At 43.8% G+C, this 21790-nt stretch overlaps 1 protein-coding gene across 2 annotated transcripts in view; it reads left to right on the top strand.

Annotated features, from left to right (window-relative positions):
- Positions 1-12397: 12397 nt before the first annotated feature.
- Positions 12398-21790, top strand: part of BMPR2 (bone morphogenetic protein receptor type 2) — a 108863-nt gene continuing 99470 nt past the window's right edge. The window contains exon 1 of one of the 2 annotated variants that reach the window (XM_042041395.1): positions 12398-13378. In XM_042041395.1, coding sequence (XP_041897329.1) covers positions 13303-13378 — 76 coding nt within the window. In that variant the 5' untranslated portion in view covers positions 12398-13302. The remainder of the gene's footprint in view (positions 13379-21790) is intronic. The other variant, XM_042041394.1, reaches the window with a different exon arrangement.

The raw sequence follows: 21790 nt of genomic DNA, 5'->3' as shown, positions 1-21790 counted from the left end.
GGGGAGACCCTGAGGGGTCTGCATGAGCACCAAGCCAGCCCAAGGCCTGCTGAAGGTGCTGCTGGGAGGAAGGCGAGTCCTACCAGGCTGAGAGACGCTTTTGAAGGCTGCAGCTTCATCTGATATGATTTCATAAAGCTAACATTTAAGGGTCAGATAATGAGATATGCTGCCTTCAGATGTTGCATACACAAGCCCAGCCCACTGCTGAGACAAAAGTGGCTTTAAGCCCCGTCTATCCATCTATCTGATCCATCTGTTTGCCTTTTGCCAGCTGGCATGAAAGGTTCTTCTATCTAAAACTATTTCCAGCTATTTTTTCTCTCAGAATCTCCAAAGTGTTTGCATGACTTGAAAGAACTATTTCCAGGATTTTTGGTTGCACAGCATTTGAGCTTCAGATTTTATGACAGGTATTTGAGCACATTCCCTTACTTTTGTAAGGGCTTTTACAGCAGGTCATCTGTCATGGGAAGGGTGTGTCTTCTGCTCAAAATATTCACTTTCTCATGTTACTTTTGGTACCTCTTTAGCAATTGCAGATTGGCACCATATTATGCCTGGTAAGCCAAGTCCAAAGAATGAGCAAGGAAGTTTGGTGTGTGTGATGAGTCTCCAACTGGAATGGGGAGAGGCTCTGGGAAGAGAGAGGTGTCTCATTGTGGCTGCATCTCTTTGGGGTCTGGGATTTGCAGATGCTCCATTTGAAACTACACAGAGACCTCCAGGTGTGAAGCCCAGAGCTGCTGCTGAGCTCAGTACTGCCCAGGGAATGGGATAGAGAGGATCCTTTTGCTGTTCTTGTGAGCCTGCCGCTGAAACATTGGTAGTTTTTTACCCAGATCAGCTATTTTGAAAAGACATTTTTATTGCTCTTCAGCACATGGTGGGCAGTGATGATTGCTATGTTTCCTTATGGCAGTACCCAAGCTACTGTACGTTCAGTTTTTCAGGACTAGCTTTGATAGGTCCAAGTGGGAGGAACTGTGATGGGGATTGTACCTCACTCGTTTCAGGGAGCTTGAATGACATGTACTTGTCTTCACACCGAACAGCCACAGTTCCCACTTCCCTGGGTAGCAGCCACATAACAGAGCAAATCCTGAAGACAGGACTGTCCCTCATGATGATGCTGGATGGTGGCATAAAGCAGAGAACTTCAGCTACCTGCTGGAGAAGAGTTTGATGCCAGTCAAGGCTATTGCTGCTATGTATTTCCAGCCAGCATAAAAAGGAAATCTTTGTTTTGTTGTGCTTTTTTTTCTTTTTTTTTTTAAAGATGTAGCAATTTGTGGCCAAATCACAGGGTCTCAAGGGAGCATTCTGGCTGAAAAAATTACTTCAGAATTTGGCCTAACATAACTTTAAGATAAAAACTTTTATGTAATCACTAATTCACAGTTGCAGTTGCTTTGGCTTCTCTCATTATCATTCCTAAGTTATTCTTTTCATGCTGGGAGTTGGATTTTCCTGGCACTGTATCTGTTTTCAGCAATGTATACACCACAACTGCTGACAACTAGGAGTTGGATCCCATGTTCCTCGACCCTGGCTGTAGCTTGTTTTTTCTGGCACCACTTTAAAGTCTCTCATCTGCATTTGTCTCCTGATGACCAGTGGCGGTCCTTCAGCTGTGTGAGAAGTGCCTGATGTTATCCTGTTGTTCTCGCACTCCTCCAGACCCGTTTCTCGGCCGGGCAGTGAGCACAGCCCTCGCCTGTTCCTAGATAGAGCCTTATCAGGGCCAGCCATGGCAATGCTCCCATCCCCTTCCAGCCCTCCCCCGTGGTTACTGGAAGGTCCGTTAGCTCTGTGCATTTTAGCCTAGCAGAAATGCCGCTCTGCTGCTTCTCTAGTTTTCCAGTCCTCTTTGCTTTTCTGTAGAAATGTCCCCCCGACCTCTGCTCAAGCTAGGCTCTGTAGGAGATCACCTGTGCATCCTTCAGTTGCTGAGAGCCAGAGGCAAAGCTGTGTGCCAGTGTCTCTACTTGCTTCTCATCTCCACTGGGCTATTTTTGTTCAAGCCCGGTGCTGGTTGCGCCATATCCAGCTTACTCATAAGATGCCGCTGTTCCTCTTAGCAGCATTTTGAATGAGTACAGCTGTTCTATGCTTGGATTCCTCCTCCCCTGGCTTACCAGGAGTATGACTTTTTAAGGGATGTGTGCTTGTTTGGTAACAAGCAGGTGCCCTTGCTCAGCCGAGAGGATGGGTATTTCTCTGAGCTTACTCTGTGGCTTGATGTGGGCGCGGTGTACTTGACAGATTAACAGCATGTTCAATCCTCCTCCACTGCTTGTCTGTGTTTGTTTATTTCTGTTATTCCTGTTATATTCAGTTTCATTTGTTATTTTTGGTTTTGTTTTCCAGGCCCCTCTCCTTTACTTACTTTTGTTCAGGTTAAAGGAATCTTTTTTAAGCTTTCTGAATATATTGAGGGAAAATTACTATTCCTGATGAGTGTTTTGTGCTTTTTAATCATGCCTCACCAGACAGGGCAGGCAGGAGCTTGCACATACATGTTCCTTCCCTGTCCTCATTCAGATGTCAACTGGCTTTGATCTTCCTATACCTCCCAGCATGTGTCGAAGCTTTACTTGGCACTCAGGGTTTCCATTACCTCCATACCACAGCTGACATGATGTAGCAGTTTTCAGCCATCCCTCTTTTCGCTGTCATCCACTGGCCACTGCCAGGAAAGCGTTACCCCAGGCCGGGAAATTACTGGGAATTACTCCCTCCTGGAGCCCAGCTCCCACCGGCAGCAACACTGGTGGTTAGGCACGTAGGCCTCTCTCAGTCAGGAGGGGAGCAGTATCGCAGCCTGGCTGTGCTTCATGGAAAGCCATTTTTCAGCTGATTTCCTTTCCTGCCTGCCAGTGCCCCACTAGTTTCCATGGTATTCGTGGTTGTGTAGGGGTGGCAATTTCAGTATCCTGGCAGCCTTCCAGGCTGCCTCTCCATAAAACCCTGTATGGTTTCAAACGTGTATGTATATATATAATTTTTTTTCTTATTTTTCCTTCATCCCACAGAGCTGCTGTGTGCTTTTAAGCAGTTAATCTATTCCATCCTTCGCTTATCTCACAGGCACAGTGTGAGGTTGTGCCCATTCTTGCTGGCAAGTTGCTTTGAGGTTCCTCTGATGAAAGGTTTGCTGTAAAGGCAAGAAGTGATCAGAGCCATGTTATCGCTCTCATTTCCAGGGGCTGGTACAGAGCATCCTACTGAAAGAATAACATAGTCCCAATGACCACAAGCTGATTCTTGGAGCTGAACTTGAATGGGCTGGCAACCCCATCACTTCCATCCCATCACATAAGAGCTCCTTCCATGTCTTCGCCACTTCTGAGAGCTGCTGTGGTCACTGTCGGTGGGTGTGAGCTCCCAGCCCAGCCACACATCTGTAACAGCAGCGCAGATAAACATCAGAAAATCTGTTTTGTTACAGAGGAGATTCTGTCAATCCTGTTTTGTTTAAAAAACAAAACCAAAACAATCCAGGGCTTTGCTCTAAGCAATATTTGGAGTGAGCTGAGCACACATCTGGTCTCAGCTTCACGCAGGCTTTCATAATGGTTTCTAGCCATAATAGTCTCATTTTTTGGAAGCGAATCATTGCTGCTCTTCGGGTTGAATGAACTCTGATCAGGCGTGGACCTTAATGTGTCAGGGTGAAAAAACACCTCATGTCTGGGCTGTGGGAGGCTGGAGGGGGTGCTGTGTTTGGATACACACAGAATGGCCTCTGTTACACTAACATGAAGAGAGTGATTAAATGGTGACCTTCTTGGCTAAAGATGGCAGGGCTGTGATCTGTGATTTTGGCTGTTGTGGGCTCTGTTTCATCCAATAGGATCCATCTGGCAACACAGGGTAGTACCAGACTGAAGGCCCCCATTGTTGAGATGGGTTTAATGGCCCCGAGTTGGAGGAAGATAGTCCTTGGTCTGCTAAAGAGAAAGGGGCTGTAAACTGCAACATGTATTAACTATTTCTATCTGTAGAAACCACAGGAATAGATAATCCAGTAGTAACAGCTGCCCCTGGAATTATTTGTGCACATGTTTGGCTCCAAAGCTTTTTACCCAGCTGGCTGGAGGTCACTGTGAGTACAGATAAGTATTTGCCAAACGCTAAGGAGAAGACAGGACAAGGTCAGCAGCTCTTCTGGTAGCAAGGCAGAGCATATTTAGCAAACACTGCTATCTCCTGAATTGGGGTGAGAGATTTCATCAACAAAGTATGCAGGGGAGCTCTGAATGCAAGTGGAGGGCAAGAAAAATATGCTTTACAGCTTTTGGTTAAGCCAAGAGAAACGTGAGACTTGCTGTTTCCTTCTGAGTCAAGGACTATCTGCCAGCCTGTCCCAGGGACCTACTCCTGCAGATGAGCATTGTGAAACTTCCAAGCCAGTGTCCTTGTCAGCGGGGCTCATACCAGAGATCTGAGTTCAGCACCCTCCTTTTTGTTAAATCAAAACGCATTTTGATTTAAATCCATATTCAAACATAACCCTCTCCTGTAACTTTTCCCCTCCTCCTTTCCCTCCTCAGCTCCTCTCTCTCCTGCCTACAACTCCCTCCCCCTTTCTGTTCAATGTGTAGTTCAGGGTCCGTGCTTCTCTTTGCCCTCATTTCACACCCCTTCCACCCTTCTGTTGCTGGGAATGTGAGAACTTCAGCAGTTATGAGAGCAGAGGTATAGTGGTGGTAGCTTTTCCTTTTGCTAAATGCAGCTTCTCCAAAGTTGAGGGAATGGTCGAAAGTAAATAAATACAAAAGTGAAACTGGCAAAAATGCTAGAGAAGGGAACCCTGCTCAGACATTGATTCTACTGAACTCAGAGGGGCATGGGGAAAAGGGAGGGGAAAAAGCAATATACAAAACATCACAACTATTTTGTGGCAAATGTGGGGGGAAAGAAAAGAAGGAAAAATGCCTTCAAACTTACGAAATGTAAAGCACCTCATGTGGCATCTCTGTGAGATGGTCCCCTCCACTTTTGATGGCTTTCATCTGTAGGTAAACTCTTTACAAGGGAGATAAAGGCCAAATTTTCCTGTAGAAGTCTCTTCCCACTTATCCCTACATCCTCATTTATGTCTTTGCCTTTTAATCTGAAATTGCAAGCAGAGGCAGAGGTTTCACAGAGTCTGAGTGCTGTCTGTGCCCCACAAACCATGTGCCCAAGGCTTGCACAGCCCATTTTGTGTTGTGGAAACAGCCTCTGGAGGCCTGGCTCTTGTTTGTGAACTAAAGCTTCTTAAGGTCTCTGCAATTTCAAATGACTGTAGATAGTGTAGGGAGAGACTGTGCCCTCCATGCTTGCTGCAGGCCCCAGTAAGCAGGACTGATGCTGGTGGCTGGAGTTGGTGTCCTGGCCTGTATCACTTCAAGGAGAGGGCTCCCGATGGATGCTTTGGGGAAGCAGTTAGTTGGGTTCATGCTTCCAAATGAATCTGTGAGAGGCAAGCAGAGTGTACAGAGGTACTGACTCATTTCTTGATCTGAAGGAACACTCTTCACAGATAAAAATGTCTCAAAATTGTCAGGCAACAGATGTCATGTTACAGGCAGAAGCAGAAGGAGTAGAAATCTCTTGTTTGGTTTAGTAAAAGGTAATAATTTCACTTTTATCTTCCTGCAGGTGACATTCCCAGAGCTGGCTGCATGCAGGAGAGGAACGCTGGGCAGGCACACTCAGCAGCACCTTCCTCTGGAAGCTATGGCTCGGAGAGTGGTCAGCCCTCTGACACTGTCCCTGCAGAGGCAACAAAATCTGAGTTAAAAGGGGCTTCAATTCAACTCTGTTTTTACTCCTTTTCGTCTTTGCAAGAGAAGACAAAACCTGAAGAAGCTCTGGTGTTGGGCTCATATTTGATGCCTCCTTTCTCATTGCAAAGGGGAACTGTCGGAAGAAGTCTGAGCAAAAACTGTTCCCTCCACACTGTCATTTAAAATAACAAGCTACAAATGCATGGTGTAGACACCACTTCTGTCCTTTAGATGAATGCCTGACACTTGTCAAGCTGGTGTGGAGTTCAGGGATGGCCAGCAATGAGCACAAACAGAGGCTGCTTCCTCTGGACCTCCACCATGGAAAACCGAAAGCAGGTCTATCAGGACTTTATCAGAGGCTTTCATTTTGTTCTCAAAGGGCATTTTTATTAGCTTCCTGATAGAAGTATTGAGCTGATTGGAGAACTATTTTTAGGTCTAATCCTACTTGTCTGTGAGAAATTAAAGACCAAAAGGGAAAAGGTGGCTTTTGAAAACCAACCTGACTTGCACTGCTAACTATCTTGCGTAGTGAGTGATTTAAAAAATACCAACCAACAACAGAAAAAGAAAAAATACCCCAACAACCCAGAACCAGAAGGCAAAGGGAAGGTAACAGTAGCAGGAGAGTGTGTTAGAGATTCCATGAGCTCTGTTCCCGGCTGCCTGTCGTGAGTCTGAGAAGGCTCAGGTAGGTCTCAGGAATGAAACCCTGCAGGTCTGTGGTGATGACATGAGAAGATGATTCTGACACAGCTCATTACATTTCTATTTCTGACTACATCCATTGTTGGATTTAATGAATAAGTGATGTTTTGAACTGATAAAAACCCTGCAGCAAATTTCCCATTTTATGTTGTGATGAAGAAGCCAAGAGATTCAGATAAGCTGTAAAAGGCCTTTAACATACGATTTCAGACTTAATTCAAAGTGGGAGGTGCTTCTCAGAGCTAACTTGAAAGTTTCTCTCACCTCCACCCCCAAAGTGGAGATAAGATTTCTACAGACTAAGCAGTGTTATCTCTAAAACAAGGCAGCATATGAAATGTAAAAATGTCTATTAAATATTTCACTGCTAATCCTTTTAGAGACAAAATATTCCCTTTGTTTATCCCACAGTGTCCATTTTTCTCCTCCTTCTCCCTGCATACCCAAGGACAACCTGTCCAACACTCACCTGCTTGTGTTTCCAGGCTTGATCCTCACACCTTTGATCATGTAATTACGGGCTCCCCATAGGAAACCCCCTGCTATACAAAAATCAGGGAATGTGAGACCAGCATAAAAAAAAGAAGTTAAATATCAAAATAGACCTTTCTGGGGACTGCCACAAAAGTGGTGCAATTAATTTTTGCATTAAATTTATTAAAAGTCTGCCATCAAATGTAAACAAAGCTGCCACAAACTTCTCTTCTGATTTAGGACGTTGATGTCAAAGACTGTCATGACTTGATTGCATGCTGTGGTTCACCTTGTAGTAGATTACACAACAGCCTGACAGAGTTAGAAAAACTCAGGTCTGAAAACACTTACTAGTTCATACTCACAAGTGTTTTGGGTTTTTTTTCAAAAACTCAACAGTAGGTGCTCTTTTCTGTGCTTCAGAGACAAAGAAAAATGAAGTCATAACAGCCCTGAGACAGATTTTTATGAGTCTGAAGGCCAAAAGTAATGTCTGGCACAGATTATTTAACTGGACTAAAGGGGAAATTAATTCCCTCTGAGGCAGGGAATTTGGTTTACCATTTCCTTAAGACTTTTGGTAGAATTGGAAGCATGAGAGCCTGGTCTTGCATGTGATGCCACAGGAAGTTTTGCCACTCTCACATCTTGGCAGGACAGACTGACTGTTGTGGATAGGGCTTTTCCTGCCTGTCACAAGAAGGGAAAGAAATGGACTTTACCCCACAAAGGACTTTTCTGGGATTTCGGTCATGGCATGGTGTCCCTCTGCCCCTCTTTTGTATAATCCATTTTCCCAAGACAATACCAAGCCCTGGAAAAGGAGCAAAACCCAACAATAATTCAGACAAGATGAAAATGCTGCTGGTAGTTTGCAAAAAGGCTCTGAAGGAGAGGGTGCCTTTCCCTATTCCCAAGGAAACATGTCCACGACTGAGAAAGGTACTTTTGTGTTCAGATTGCTTCTGACGTCCCCAGAGGTTTCATCATTTTTCCTTATGCGTATGTGCCTGCTTCCCTGTAACCGTGGTGTTCCCACAGCCACCTTCCCTACCCTGACTCCAAGGGGACTGATGGGGGTGTGTTAATGCCCCTCTGCAGCACTCAGGATTGGACACTGATGGGAAAATCTATATAAAACAAGTAACCGAACACTTCCAAAGGTACTGACGTCTGCGTGTGATTACTTGTTTGGCTGCACTGGCTGAAGCTGTAGTTGCTAGCTCAGCAGACTGTAAGTAGACACTATTGCCTTTTCAGTGAGCTCTGGCTGCAATTCAGGATGTTAATAATATCTAGAGAGCTATAGGAGGCTTGGATCCTGTCTGTCAGGAACCACCTCTCTCTCCACATACAGGAGCAAGGTTGGGGAGATGATCTTGCTGACAGTTCCCTAATTTAGCAATGAGTGGCAGGCATTCGTTGTGGAGATCTGTACCAAGTCCATTATTTATTAAGCTATCTCTTAGGATCCAGAATGGGTGTATTTATTTGTAGGAAAGTCTGTAAATATCTTGATGGCTGTTATAACATATGTTTATGCATCAGATTCAATGCTAGGGGGATGCTTTGTTTTTAAATTAGGAACAAAATATCCCCTAAAAGCTAAATATCTCGATGTGTTGTTATATTCTTTCTCCAACACTTATGGCTGCACTGGGAGAACACTCTGGCCAAGCTGACAGGCAGCCAAATATAATTTATGGCTTGTTTTAAACTGATTTGTTGACTTCATGAAAGGCCCTGTCAAAAAGAACAGTCCCCTGAGTCCTAACGATGATAACAGTTATATTTTCAGCATCAGCGCTGAAAAACTTTTGGATAACAGTGAACCTATTCTGAGAAATCTTTTTAAAATGTCTGAACATTGGATTTTCTGAAAAGAAATTGAACTAAAGCTATTGTTCCATAGTTCATTTCAGTTTTCTTCATTCTTTGTTCATTTTATTTTCCACTGATTGGAATACTCTCTTGGTAGAATGAAAATAGTTTCCCTTATTCCAGTTAATTAAAAATAAAGATGTGTGTTGTTTAAACGAGATGCTGCTAACAAGAACATGTTTAATTTCTCTTACATGCGGTGTTGAATTTGCAAGTGATATCAACATGTTTGTGTCTGCATCAGTCTGACCGAGAGCGGGACACTCCTGAGCCACCTATCAGCCGCATTTCTCCTCTCGGTGTCTCACTGAAGCAAAGGGCAACCCCCACGTGCTGTTTGTGCCTGTGCTGTTCAGAGCTCCCTCCCCCAAGGGCAAGATACATGTCCCCTGCTGTATCTGACCCGCATCTTGGGGAGCTTCCAGCCACCAGACCCCGGCTCCTCTGCCACTGTCCTCCTTGTCCTTGCCCCCTGACTGTGCTGCTGGGGCAGCCTTGCCTCTGCCTGGCTGTGACAACAGTGAACGCAGATGCAAAAGACCATCTGCCTCCTAAGGTCTTTCCTCCTTTTTAACAGTCTTGTCTCCATTAAGTTCAATAGTGTTGTTTCATTGGTCAGAGTTCTTCCTGGTGGAAATACAGTGCTTCAGCCAGAATACTGGCTTTTAAATCTTGGTAAATTTGACATTTTCTCTTGTCTCCCCCCTACCTTTACCTCAACCTGCACCACAGATTTACTGTCCTGCAGCTCTGCAAGTTTTCCTTATCCTGACTACTTTTCTGTAGGTCTTACTTGACACTGCTGAATATTAGGATAGCGAAATCCTAGCTTACAGATAAAACAATATCACAGGAAGAATTATAAATATGTTCTTGTCCAAGCACATAACAATGAGCCAGCCTGACTGTGACAGTTTTGATCTCTGGTTTCCTCTCACCACCGTGGGAAAAGGAAGCTGCTTCTGTGCTTAGGCGGCAGCAATTGCTTTCTGCATCTGTGGGTGAAGCGGGGGGTCAGCCCCTCCTCGGCCCTGCCAGCTCCAGGGACACAGGGGTGCAGCAGCTCCTGCTCTGCCGCCTGGCATCCGTGTGTGACCGGGGCCCTGCGCAGCCTTCACAGCCACACCGGGCCAGGAGGGACCTGGCCCTTGCAGAGAAGATCTACAGGACTCAAAATAGCTTAGGGAAGGAGGGGAAATTCTTGCAAACTGCTGTGATTGCGAGTGGGTGAGATTAGTCCAAGGGCCTGATATAAACTCAGGCAAAGCAGATTCACAGCCCCATGGCCTTCACTAGGGTGTTTTCTTGAGCGGGTTTGGGTTTTTTGTGAAACTAAAAGGAAATAATTGTATTAAAAATGGCATGTCTTGTTCCTTCATTTGATGAAAACACGGAACAAAAATACAATCCGTTTTGTGGAGAGAAAAAAGAGAAAAGTATCTTAAGGCAGAATACATGTTTTTGTACAATTTCTTGTGGAGAAGAACTCCTAGTATTAATTAATGAGCCAAAACTACAACCATTGAAACAAGTGAGACTTCTGTCATTTACTTCAGGCTGAGCAGGTTTTCATACACGTCATAAACAATTACAGTAATTTTCATTTACCATCTAAACAGCGAAAGTGCTGTGCAACCCACGTGGCTAGGTTCTTGTTTTCTCTGAACAAAGTAGATCTCACTTCTTGTATTGGTAGGTACAGCTGGGCAGAAGGTGTGTTGCATAGTGTGGTGTCTGTGGAATCAGAAAAGAACATTGGATTTTGGTCCTGCAAAAAAAATACTCAGTGTTGGGGTTTTTTTTCCTCTCTTGGAGGTAAAACTGTTCTAGCTGTTGGGGGAGGGGGGGCGTTGGTGTTGCTTCTAAAGGTTATTTCTTGACATTCACATTCCATAAATAACAGGAAGGATACTGTGGTTAACATGTGGTTGCAATTCTGGAAAGTGGCAATTCTATATTTTATTGTCTCACCAATATCCATGTTAGATCTGCATAGATTGGAAGTAAAAATATTGTAGTAAACTAAAAACCATTTTTATAACTATCAGTATAAATTCACCTTGACCCTAGGAATGTCAAACTATGACCCTGGCCAAAGCATCACAATGATGAAAATTCTATTACAATTTATTTATTTAATAATTCTCTTAATGATCACAGTATCAGATGACATCTATTTCATCTATTATGGCTTGTGAAGAGAAATGGAATTATGCAGAAAACTTTTATTATCACTAAAATTGTAACTCTGATTTGCAACTACACCATTTTATGTCAAAGTATTTAATATTTCGAGGTGTGGAATTAGATTTCTGAATTTGTATTCCATTCTTGAAACTGGTATAGGAATTTTGCCTCACAGTGAAGCATTTCCCATAATCAATCCTTTGGTGATGCCCAGATATGAAGGTGCCTTTCAGTGTGCAGGGTGTTCCTAAGAACCTTTTTTTCTATGCTACAGCCAGTAAAACTTGTTTGGAAGAGCCTTGCTGGGCCAGAACATCAGACACTACGTTCCAATCACAGTTCTCCCATCAGCTGCTGCCCTCAATTTATCTCTTTGGTCCTGTGCAATATAGCAAAGGTTAAAGCATACAAACAGCTGAGTGGGCTTACTTTATCTTTGTTTTGAAATCATAAAATCTCTTTAATTTAAGAGGTAGATAATGCTTGGGAGAGTCAAGTGGCTGAAGCCATACGAGCTGGGTGGACTTCAGATCGGACATTAAGAAATTCTTCACATTAGATATTGGAATGGACTGCCCAGGGAGGTGGTGGAGTCACTGTCCCTGGGGGTATTTAGGGAAAAGACTGGACATGGCACTTAGTGCCATGGTCTAGCTGATTGGTCACAGGTTGGATTTGATGATCTCAGAAGTCTCTTCCACCCTGATTCTGTGGTTGCGTGACTTGCCAGGGCTCAGCAAGGGAGAGCACTAGGTGGTATGGCCAGTGCTCCTCGGGGAGCTCACAGGGACAGAGATAACGGGGCCTGGAACCAGAGGACGAGGCAGAAGCTACGGGGTGTCTGACAGGCAGGCCACGGAGTTCAAACATGACGCAATCTCAGAGACTGCTAAACATTTTTTTCTTCTTGTTACAGGCGTTTTTCGTGAATCCTGAGCTCACGCCTCCCTGCTGACAGCCTCTCTGACAGACAGGCTGCCTGGGGGGGACCGTTCGCCGCCTTCCCGCGGCCTTCCCGGGCACGTCCAGCGGCGCCTTCCCCTTCTCACGGAGCCGCCCCCGGCCCTCAGCTCCCCCAGCCGTGGCGGTGCCCTCGGCCCCGCGCCCCCTCCGTCAGCCAGCGGAGCTCCGCCCGGCGGCCCCGCTCTGCCTACCTGGAGCCACCTCTATGGTGCGGGGCGGGGCCGGGCGGCGGGGGCGGTGCGGCGGGACGGGCGCCCGGGCCGGCGGCTGCGGCGACTCCCCTTTGTGTCTGGAGCCGCCCGTGCTGTTGGGGCGGGCGGGCGAGAGGGGGCGCGGGCGGCGGAGCTCCGGGCCTCGCTCGGCTCCCGCCCGCAGCCGGCGGCGGGCAGGGGAAGGAGGCGGAGCGGCCCCTCGCCGGCGAGCCCGGCGTGGGGGGAGGAAGGCGCTGGCAGCGCGGAGGGGCTGAGTGGAGACCGGCGTGAAGAGGCCGGGCCAGGCTGCCCAGCGCTGTGGAAACTCGGGGCGGGAGGCGGAGGAGGGGAAGGGCCTTCGCCCGCGGAAAGCAGCCGGGTGCGCTCGCAGCTGGAGCCGCCGAGGAGGGGCCTCGCCGCCCCGGGCCCCACCTTTGTCGGGGTGGCCGGGGGTGGCGTCGGTGCTGCGGCGGGGGCCGGGGCAGCGCGGAGGAGCCCGCCCGGCGCGGGAGGCAGATGGGCCGGGATGCAGCCGCAGCCCTCGCCGTGAGAGCAGGGGGCCTCGCCGCCGCCTTCCCCGGAGCGTGAGGCAGCGAGGAGGGGCGGCCAGAGGACAGAGACCTTTGCCGGGATGGGACGCGACGCCGCCGTGAGCCCGTAGCTCGCTCTCCGTGCCCCGGCCAGCCCGCAGGGCCCGCGCTGACTGACACCGCTGTGGGCGCGTCTGGATATGTTCCCTTCCCAACCGGGCGCTTTCTTCGATGTCGTGAAGCTGCGTGGGAAATAGCCCGGTTCCCAGCGGGGTCGGGAGCGTGCCGCCGTCCTCCCCGGCGGGGGAGATGCCTCGGGGCTGGGAGGCAGAGCCAGGCGCTTCCTCCGTGTCCGCTGAGCGCTGCCGGCTCCCGAGGCATGAAGGCAGGCGGCTGTAATGGAGTAAGAGCGAAGACGGCTCCTCTCATCTGCCATTTGCCCTTCCAGACGGGATTGTAAACCGAGAGAGTTAAGGAAGGCTGTGTGAAAGCAGGAGGAATTTCCTCTCTTTGGGGTTTGGCTTTTTTCTCTTTTTTTACCCCTTTTTTTTTTTTCTACTCCCGGCTCGAACCGTGGCTTGCCCAGGTATGCCTGCCTCACTGCAGCACCTTGTGCTGGTGCTTCTGCTCTCCAGTGCCACCCTGCTGCTCGGCACTGCGGCTGGTGAGTAGCCACTGGGTGTAACGAACTGGCCATTTTGGCAGCGGGAAGGGGGTGGGGTCCGCTGGTATTTGGGCACATCTGTGCCTCCTTACAAAGTGGTGTGCATCTATTTCAGCGGCGAAGCCTGATAAAAGTTTTGAAATCCTGATACGTTAAGTGTCTCGGGGAATAAGATCTGCTTTATTGTGTAAATGAGCTCGACCTGCACTCAATAAGAATGCTTTGCTTAGATCTGCATCTCTTGTCTAATAACTTATTCAGTTTTGAAAAAATATATAATCTTTTTGTTTTGCATACCTCGCCCTTTGTAAGGTAATGCAGGAATTTTTAATATATATTTTAATCGTCAGCAGAGCTGTGCCTGTTTTGCTGTGGGATCTTGGGGCACAGCCATTTTTAATTTTATCAGCATCGATGCTTCTCGGGGCCTTACACATGTGCTGTAGTTTTATACCAGAATTACTGTAATGTGTATTTTTTTTTTCCCTTGGAGAGGTCCGAAGCAGATATGGAGCTATTTCTTTTGTCACTTGTGATTATAGAACACAAAAAAAACACTATTAAGGAATGCTGAAAGATCTTGAAGAGTACTCTTTTTTTTATAACAAGAAGTTGGAAGCAGAAATGCTAAGAGCATCCTTACTCATATATTTGGACACTAGCCCTATTTTTAATTGTGTTAGGAAGCTCAGTGTTAGATATGTAGGGTGTTGGAATAGAGACGTGTGTTGGTCTGGCATCCTTTGCTTTTCTGTCACGGTGACAGATAGCATGTTGGAGCCTTTGAGTGTAACCCAGCTTTGTTAGGCTGGGTTAATACCAATTGTTCTTGCAGTATACATTTTCCAGCACTTTTGGAAGACTCCTGCGACTTTTCTGTCGTTTTACTGATCGGGATCCAATCTGTAGTGCTTGCTTTTCTTCATGTTATTTTATAATCTGCTGGGTATAGTTCATAAGTGAATCTTCATAGGAAAATTGCTGAATCTTGCTAAGATGACCCAACAAACTGATGGTAGTTTCCATGTTATATTTCAGTGAGGTCTTCAAATTAATTTGTCAAAGTTGAAGATACTTGGTGTCATTATTAGGAAAATCCTGTAAATGACACATTTAGGCAGTTTCTCCATCGCTCTGACTGGGTAGTCCCTGATTTTCTTGCTTCTGCTTACTATGAGGTATCTTTCAGGAAGATTCATAAATGAAAAGCTTGATGTTTCCTATATCATCCTAACCTTTGACTGCCATTATTTTAGATGGATGTCTGCAGCGTCTCTCTGTGGTAGTTTCTGAGGAAGCATTTTTATTTTTTTTTCCCCTCTTTTTTTTTTTGCCTGGGAGAAGGGACTTCTGAAGGTCAAAAATCTTGGTATTAAAGCACATATGAATCAAGAATGCCCAGCATCTCAACTTTTGTTTCAAATGTATTTAGTTTTCCTTTATGAAAACTTCAGTGAGTTGGTAATTTCTGTGCCTTGGTGAAGAAGGCTTACTGAAGGAGCAAGTACATATTTGTACCAGGCCAAGGGCTGGGCAGGTGCTGTAAGAGCCCATTTGCACAGTTTACCCAATTCACTTCAATTCTGACATGGCAACAGCATTCCCAGTATGTCAGTCTGCCTTGTTAAAACGGTATTAACGATGTCAGCTTGGTTGGTTGTTCTGTGAATAGGAACCTATTTTCCCACTGTGATTTATTTCTTAATTGTGAAATTTTAACAATTCACATTTAAAAAAAAAACTTGGTCATAATCCTCTGTAAAAGTAATTACATGGATGATTTGAGCTTTAGTTAAAGAAGCTAATGGTTGATTTTAAGTTTACACTGCATTTCAGAAAAAAATGTCTATACATGGGGAAGCTACACTAATGTGTAATTCTGCCCTTTTATGTTCATGAAAGAGCCAACACTCTTTCTTCTCTTCCCCTCCCCCAAAGTATGAACTGTATGCTCCCATCAGAGTGAAAATGCTGCCTTTGTAGCTTTGAAACCCCTATTAATTCTTTCTTCTGATTAGTGAACAGATACTATATCTCAGCAGTGTATAGAATTGAATGCCTATAAATGCAAAATCATGACATCAGAGGGAAAGTATTTTGATAACAGGTTTTTAAGTTTCTGTCTGGAGGAGAATATCTGGACCTCTCTGGGGAGAGCTTCACAAAGACCTGGGCTTAGTATGGACAGTAAAGGGACGATAAAAAGATGAATAAAGAAGATGACCAAAAAAAATTCTTACTGTGGGGCTGTAGATGATAGTTCCGCTCATAATCTGAAATATGAATGAAGAGAATGTGGTTCTTCCTTCCCCTTTGTAATTGAAGATATAATAAAGAACTAGCTCTAGATTCAGAACTATTTGCTGATTATTAGGAGGAAAATATTACTGGCTTCCTCCATAGAATACAGATCTTAACAATTATCTGGTAAGTCTGTATTTAATTAGTCCTTGTAAAGAGAAATGCTACAGTGAGGACATTTTACTGACAACAGTCTTGGGTAGAGGTTTAAAAAGCAGTATTGGGCAAAAATGGTTTGCAACACTGTTCTTTATTTCTCAAATTCTTTGAAATACCCTTTTCTAAATCTTTTGTTTAGAACTATGAAACACATTTATATGCCTTTATATTGTAGAGGATTCTGCTGTGTTAATCATGAGGGTTTGTGCCTGAAGAGGTGATTGGTGAACCTTTGAGTGTTCCCCAGTATTGCGAAAGAATTTTGTTTGGGTGTTCATATGGACAAGATATTAAAGATACAATCTTTCCTCATTTCACTTGCTTACGTTCTGCGATATGCAATACTGAATCACTTTTCCTTCTGCATGCGTGTCCAGGGTAAACAGCATTCCATTGTCTAATGTGTAAATTATTTGCAGAAAATATAAGGTGAAAATTAAAGCAAACAGAATATCCTTTAATCTTTGGGAATATTTTCATAATTCTGTATCTGTGTGGTTCAACAGGGCTGCAAAAATTAAAGTGTGGAAGGAATTGGATAGAGATTGAAATTTTTTTTAATGATAATTTAAATTATTAATTAAAATGAGTGAACTGAAGCATCTTTATATGATTCTATCTTGCTGGTTAGAGTTACCTTAGTATCTCAACATAATTTGTTTGAAATGTGAATTGGGTAACACAAGGAAAAGTCTCTTTTGGATATTCAACTCAGTTCTTCTAATTTAGTGTTTTGAATTAGTAACTGACTCTGTGATATTAGCCTAGGAGATGCAAACCAGGCTGTTTGCTTGAGGAGCACACTGGTATGCCTCATGGGTAACCACACACACAAGCACAGCCTGGACACCAGACTAGGGGTTCATGGGCTGTCTGCTTGTGTAAAGAAATGCTGTAGCTGTGAAAGCCCAGGCTTCTGCACAGAGCCGTTCACCCCCCTGGGAAGAGCCCTTTTTCCATTAGGTAAATCAGCCTGTATGAACCTCTGTGATATTTCAGCTAAGGTGCTTCCAGTTTCCAAGCAAACTTCAGTACTTGAGTACTGCAGTGTGCAGTGTAGGCACAGCCTGAGGAAATGGAAGCTGTGCTCATCTGGTGGCCAAGGAGCCCAAATTTCAAGCCCTGAGACATTACACAGATACCTTTCTTCGGTGTGAATGGTTTTACCCTCAAAGTAACCACGTGTAAAAGGTTGGCTCAATTGTCTGTCTATCCTCTGATGACAGCAGGCCAACCTCATTTCACCCTGGACAAAGAGGGAAGCATAACTCTGTGTTTAAAATTATTCTTATGGTGAAGTTTGTTGAAGTGGTTATTTTGATGTCATCTCCCTAGCACTTACTACAAATGTCTGTAAAATTTTTTTTTTGTTGACTTCTACATTGTTCCCCTTCCTTTTTATATTCCATTAAGTATTTCTCAGTAATTTGTATAGACAGTGGCATTGTTTCCTTGGGAGATACCATCTTCCTCTGCCTTTCTCACTGGATAGATGGGAAAGTTGTATTGGGTTCTTCAGAAATGTTTGACTCCTAACAGCAGAGTGCCTGGTGCTGGAGCTGCATTGTGTTTGCACTCAGTCTAGCTGTGCCATGAGTATGTGCTGTCATTTTCTGGGCAGAAGCTAACTTTATAGCCAGGGCTGTGAGATGAGTGTAAAGTTTCATTTGGAACAAAATGTTTATGCCCTGAATAAAGCAGGCTGGGTGATGCTTTATGTTGGGTAGGACTGGAATCTGTGCGTAGCTTACAGGCAGTAACTATTAATTTTATTAAGATTGTAGACTTCATGGAGCTACTCACTGCTTGATTTTGAATTCAAGAGTAAGTGAAATACAAGAACTGTTCTCCAAAAACCTAACATTTTAGAATGCAAACTGATTTTCTGCAGCGTGGGTTTTATGGTGTTTTGTTTTGGGGTTTTTTTGTGGGTTTTTTTTGGTTGGTTGTTTTTTACTTGTTTGTGGTTTTTGGTGGTGTGGTGGCTTTTGGTGTTTTTTTCCTCTTTTTTTTTCTCTGAAGCATAAGTTCACAGAAGCATAAGGCTGGAAGTGATTTCTCTGTTTCCTCCATGGTCTGGTTGTGTAAGTACAGATAATAATGTCTCTCTAACATCTCTAAAATCTCCAGTGAAGAGGGATTTCACAGCCTGTCTAGGTAGTCTGGCCTGTTACAGTGCTTAATTATAATGTTTTTCATAATGCAACAGTAGTAGATTTTTTTTGCCTCTTTTATAATGCAAGATTGTTTAAGATATGCCTTAATTAATATGTGGCAATCCACCTGAAAATGTAGTGTGGAGTACACACACAGACAATTGCCAGGGAATATCAGTTTAGATAAGTTCCCGTGTTGAAGCTTAGTGTCTTGAGCTTGGCTACAGTAATTTGTGATGGAAATCTTGAGTTGACCATCAGTGTTTTAAAATGCAATTTTGCAGTTTTAAAAAACTTTTTTCGATTTCTGATGGTGCCTTCCTGACTCAAGATGTCTGTTAATCTGTTAATTGCAGAGCTGGGAGCTGGGTTGAGCAGCTGAGAATCTGATAGGAGAGGTCAATCGGGGGTGTGGTGAGAAGGAAGAAAGGCTCGGACAGGAGAGATTTGAAAAGATGAAGGATTCAGTCTGGTTTGCTGTGGGATGAGAACCAAGGTGTATTAGACAGCCAGACAGAGGTAGTGTCTGAACATTTGTCAGACTTGATTGGAATGAAGCTTTTGCACTGGGAAGAGAGAGAAAGCATAGTTGTAGTTTGCAGTTTTGAAGATTTCTGTTCTTTATTATGAGAATGAATGAGAGACCCAGTCATTTAGACGATGCCTTTACCCTTCTCTTTTTTCCTCAGTCTTGTAAATTTGGAAACCACAAGCTTTTGGGTGGTGATGGCATTTTGTTTCAAGTAACTGGGATGTGTCAGTTTTGTCAGCTGCCTTCTTGAGTTTGCATCAAATCATGTTTTTTTGTTTTGAACTGTAAATGTCTACCTTTTGCATTTCTCAGTACTCTGTATTTTCTCTTTGGGTTATTATTTCTGTGAGAGAAGGAAGGAAAAATAGGCATTATGGACACAGAAGACTTGTCTTTGACATCTGTGGACCCTTCTGTCTCCACCTCTAACTCCTTAATCTGCTAGCCAGTTTCAACCATATGTGAAAGATGAGAAAAATCTCAAGACATTAATTTGCTACCGTTTTCATGAAAATTAGAAACGGAATAGAGGAAAAAGTTCCAAGGTAGAGGTTCTTCAAGGGAAAAGAAGAGCGTAACTCAGCCCAGGTAATTCTCTTTGCTTAAAACTGGCTGCCCAGTCAGTGCAAGGATGCTGGCGGTGTGTTGGTGCATACACTGTTCTGGACTATGCACAGTATATTTTGTTCTGTGTTCTCTTGGCGTTGTGTACAAGATCTGGGGGAAAATGGGGGATCCCTTCTGTGGGAGATCTGGGAGTTGGCTGAGAAGTGTGGGAGAAGAGTCACATTTCTAGGCAGTTAGTTTGCTGCTTGTGGAACAGCTGGTGTTTCTGAGACAATGTAGTAGCCAATTTTTTTTGACTGAACTTGCAAAACAATGCCCAAATCACTTTACTGAATGGTTATCATCCATTTATGAACTCCACAGTGTGTATGAGTAACTTAAATGGTATGCATTGTTTTTCAAACTTTCAAAACTGGGTTTAACTGACTGTCCTGTGTATACACTGTAGTTCAGATATCCCACACATCAGGCTTCCTTATGATCGTCTTTTCAACAGTGCTGTAACTCAGGCTTTTCCTGTGGTCCCTTTGAATGCTTTTCTAATGTATTATACTTGCTTCAATCTGTGACGTGTATGAAAAATATTTTACTATTTGTTTAAGCAGGACTAATGGGAAGGTAGGTACTGTCACCTTCTGGGCTGGAGTAAATGGCAGACAATGACATCGGTACAGGGAACCTTGCCCACCTGCCACTAACAAGTCAGTACAGGAGCTCCTAGTATTATGTTCAGCCAAAAGCTGACATTTATGCTCCTTGTTCTACTAGATATCCTTTGACTATTTTGAATTGTAAGCAGGATGGGTGTAGGAAAATATGGGTAAGAGGCGCTTTTTTTTTTTTTTTTTTTTTGTGTTAAGATGGCTGTAAGTATGATCATAGGTCACGTATGTTAATTGGGCTCCTTAGTTTATACATTAGAGAATGCAGCACTTAATTAATATCAAAGTGTTGGGCGTTGGCAGTGTCATCTCTCAAGCTTGTCATTCTTGGCATGAAGTGCACTTCCCTCTGCATAAGTCACAAAGGTCAGGTTTACCTGGTGTGAGAAGCTTTAATGTACTTCAGTGACAAGAATGACTGACTAAACATGCTCTGCTGCTTTTGCTTTTGCCTTATGAGACTTCCTCAGTATGGTTTGGTTTCTGTTAAGAAAACCGATTTTATTTCTACAACCAAAGCAGCAGATACTTGATACAAGACTCCTAGACCATCCATGTTAAAGAACCTTAATTAGATTTTTCCAAGAATTAAAGTTAATCCACAATCCTTTGTTAGACTTGACAAACTTGTATCAGGAGAAATAGTGGGTTGTGTTACTATTAAGGCTATTTTCTATAGTAATTATTGTATTAAATAAATTATCTCAGCAGTATGCTTAGTTATCCACTGTAAAATATGCCTGCTTTTATTAGTGATGGGGTGGTTCTGTAGTAATTAGTTTGTTGTCGAACGTACTTGAAAGTTAGTCCTTCCTTCTGATGCTGTCCTTCAGAGAAAAGTCAGTAAAGCTGATTTCATTGGGAGGCTTAGTGTTCCTATACCTTCCAAGCTGCAAAAATCATGGTCTGGATATATTTTATGCAGAAGAAAATGTGCTATATGCTGTGAATTTTTGTCAGTCCTTTTATTTGTTTAAAACCTAAACTCTAGAAATTGTTTTTCTGTATTTATTTGCAGAGAAGGGACTTAGCTGAAAATTAGGATTTTTAAACATGATTACCAGTTCTTAAACATGAATTTTTATTATGTTGACCTGTCTGAGATATGAATGATATGTAAAACCAATATAGGAAGGTGAAGAAAACTAAGGTTGTAGTAGGAAAATTGTAGCAGCCGTCTTTTTAGTTAGACAGTGGCACTGCCATATATATGCAAAACAGGCACTTAGCCCAAGAAGAAGCTTTCTGTATTAAAATAATTTCAGTTGCAATCGGAGAAGCATAAAAGGAACCCTGTAATGAAGTTCGTCTGGATGCCACCGTGGTGTTGGTTTCTTATGTTTGCATGTTTGAAGTTCTTTTCCTTTATTTCTGGCTGTAAAGGCCCAGGCCAGGGAGCTGCAGCCAGAGCAGCTGCCATGACCGAAATACCCAGCCAGGCCTGGGCTCTGCAGCTGTAACAGGAGCCCAGGGCACACGCTCCTGCCTCCCTGGGTACTGGAGAAGGACTCGGCTGAGAAGTGGAAGAACTCGTTCCAGTGTTCTGTGCTATTCTTACTCGGCTCTGCAGGCAGGGATGAATGACTCAGTGAATTTAAATGAGTGAAAAAAGATGTGGAAACAGTAGGATAAATCATGCCTCATGCCCACTGCGGCAGTATTTGGATCTCTGTAAACTTTTTAATCTAGAATATATGCAAATTCTCACTTCTAATGTGTATTACATAGAGACAGTGAAGATGAATTGTAAAACATACATGTATATATATGTGTCTTTATGTATCCTTACATACTCAGTATGTTACCAAAATTCAAGCCTATAATATGATCCACTGCTAAAACCTAATATCTTAATATTAGCAAATTTGGTGTTTGCATGATGTTCGTAATTTCCAAAAAGTCCTTATAAATGGCTTATTTTGCATGATGGGGAAACTTTATACTTATTAATTACATCCAGATTCTACCAGGATCTGTTAAATAATTTCTCTTTTAGTTATACTAAGATGAATCTGACCTAATTAAATTTTAGTTA

Source organism: Corvus kubaryi, unplaced genomic scaffold, assembly GCF_017639235.1.
Source record: "Corvus kubaryi isolate FWS band 111438036 unplaced genomic scaffold, C.kubaryi_AGA036_p1.0 37396, whole genome shotgun sequence".
NCBI classification, from domain to species: domain Eukaryota; kingdom Metazoa; phylum Chordata; class Aves; order Passeriformes; family Corvidae; genus Corvus; species Corvus kubaryi.
This window is presented reverse-complemented; position numbering and strand designations above follow the sequence as displayed.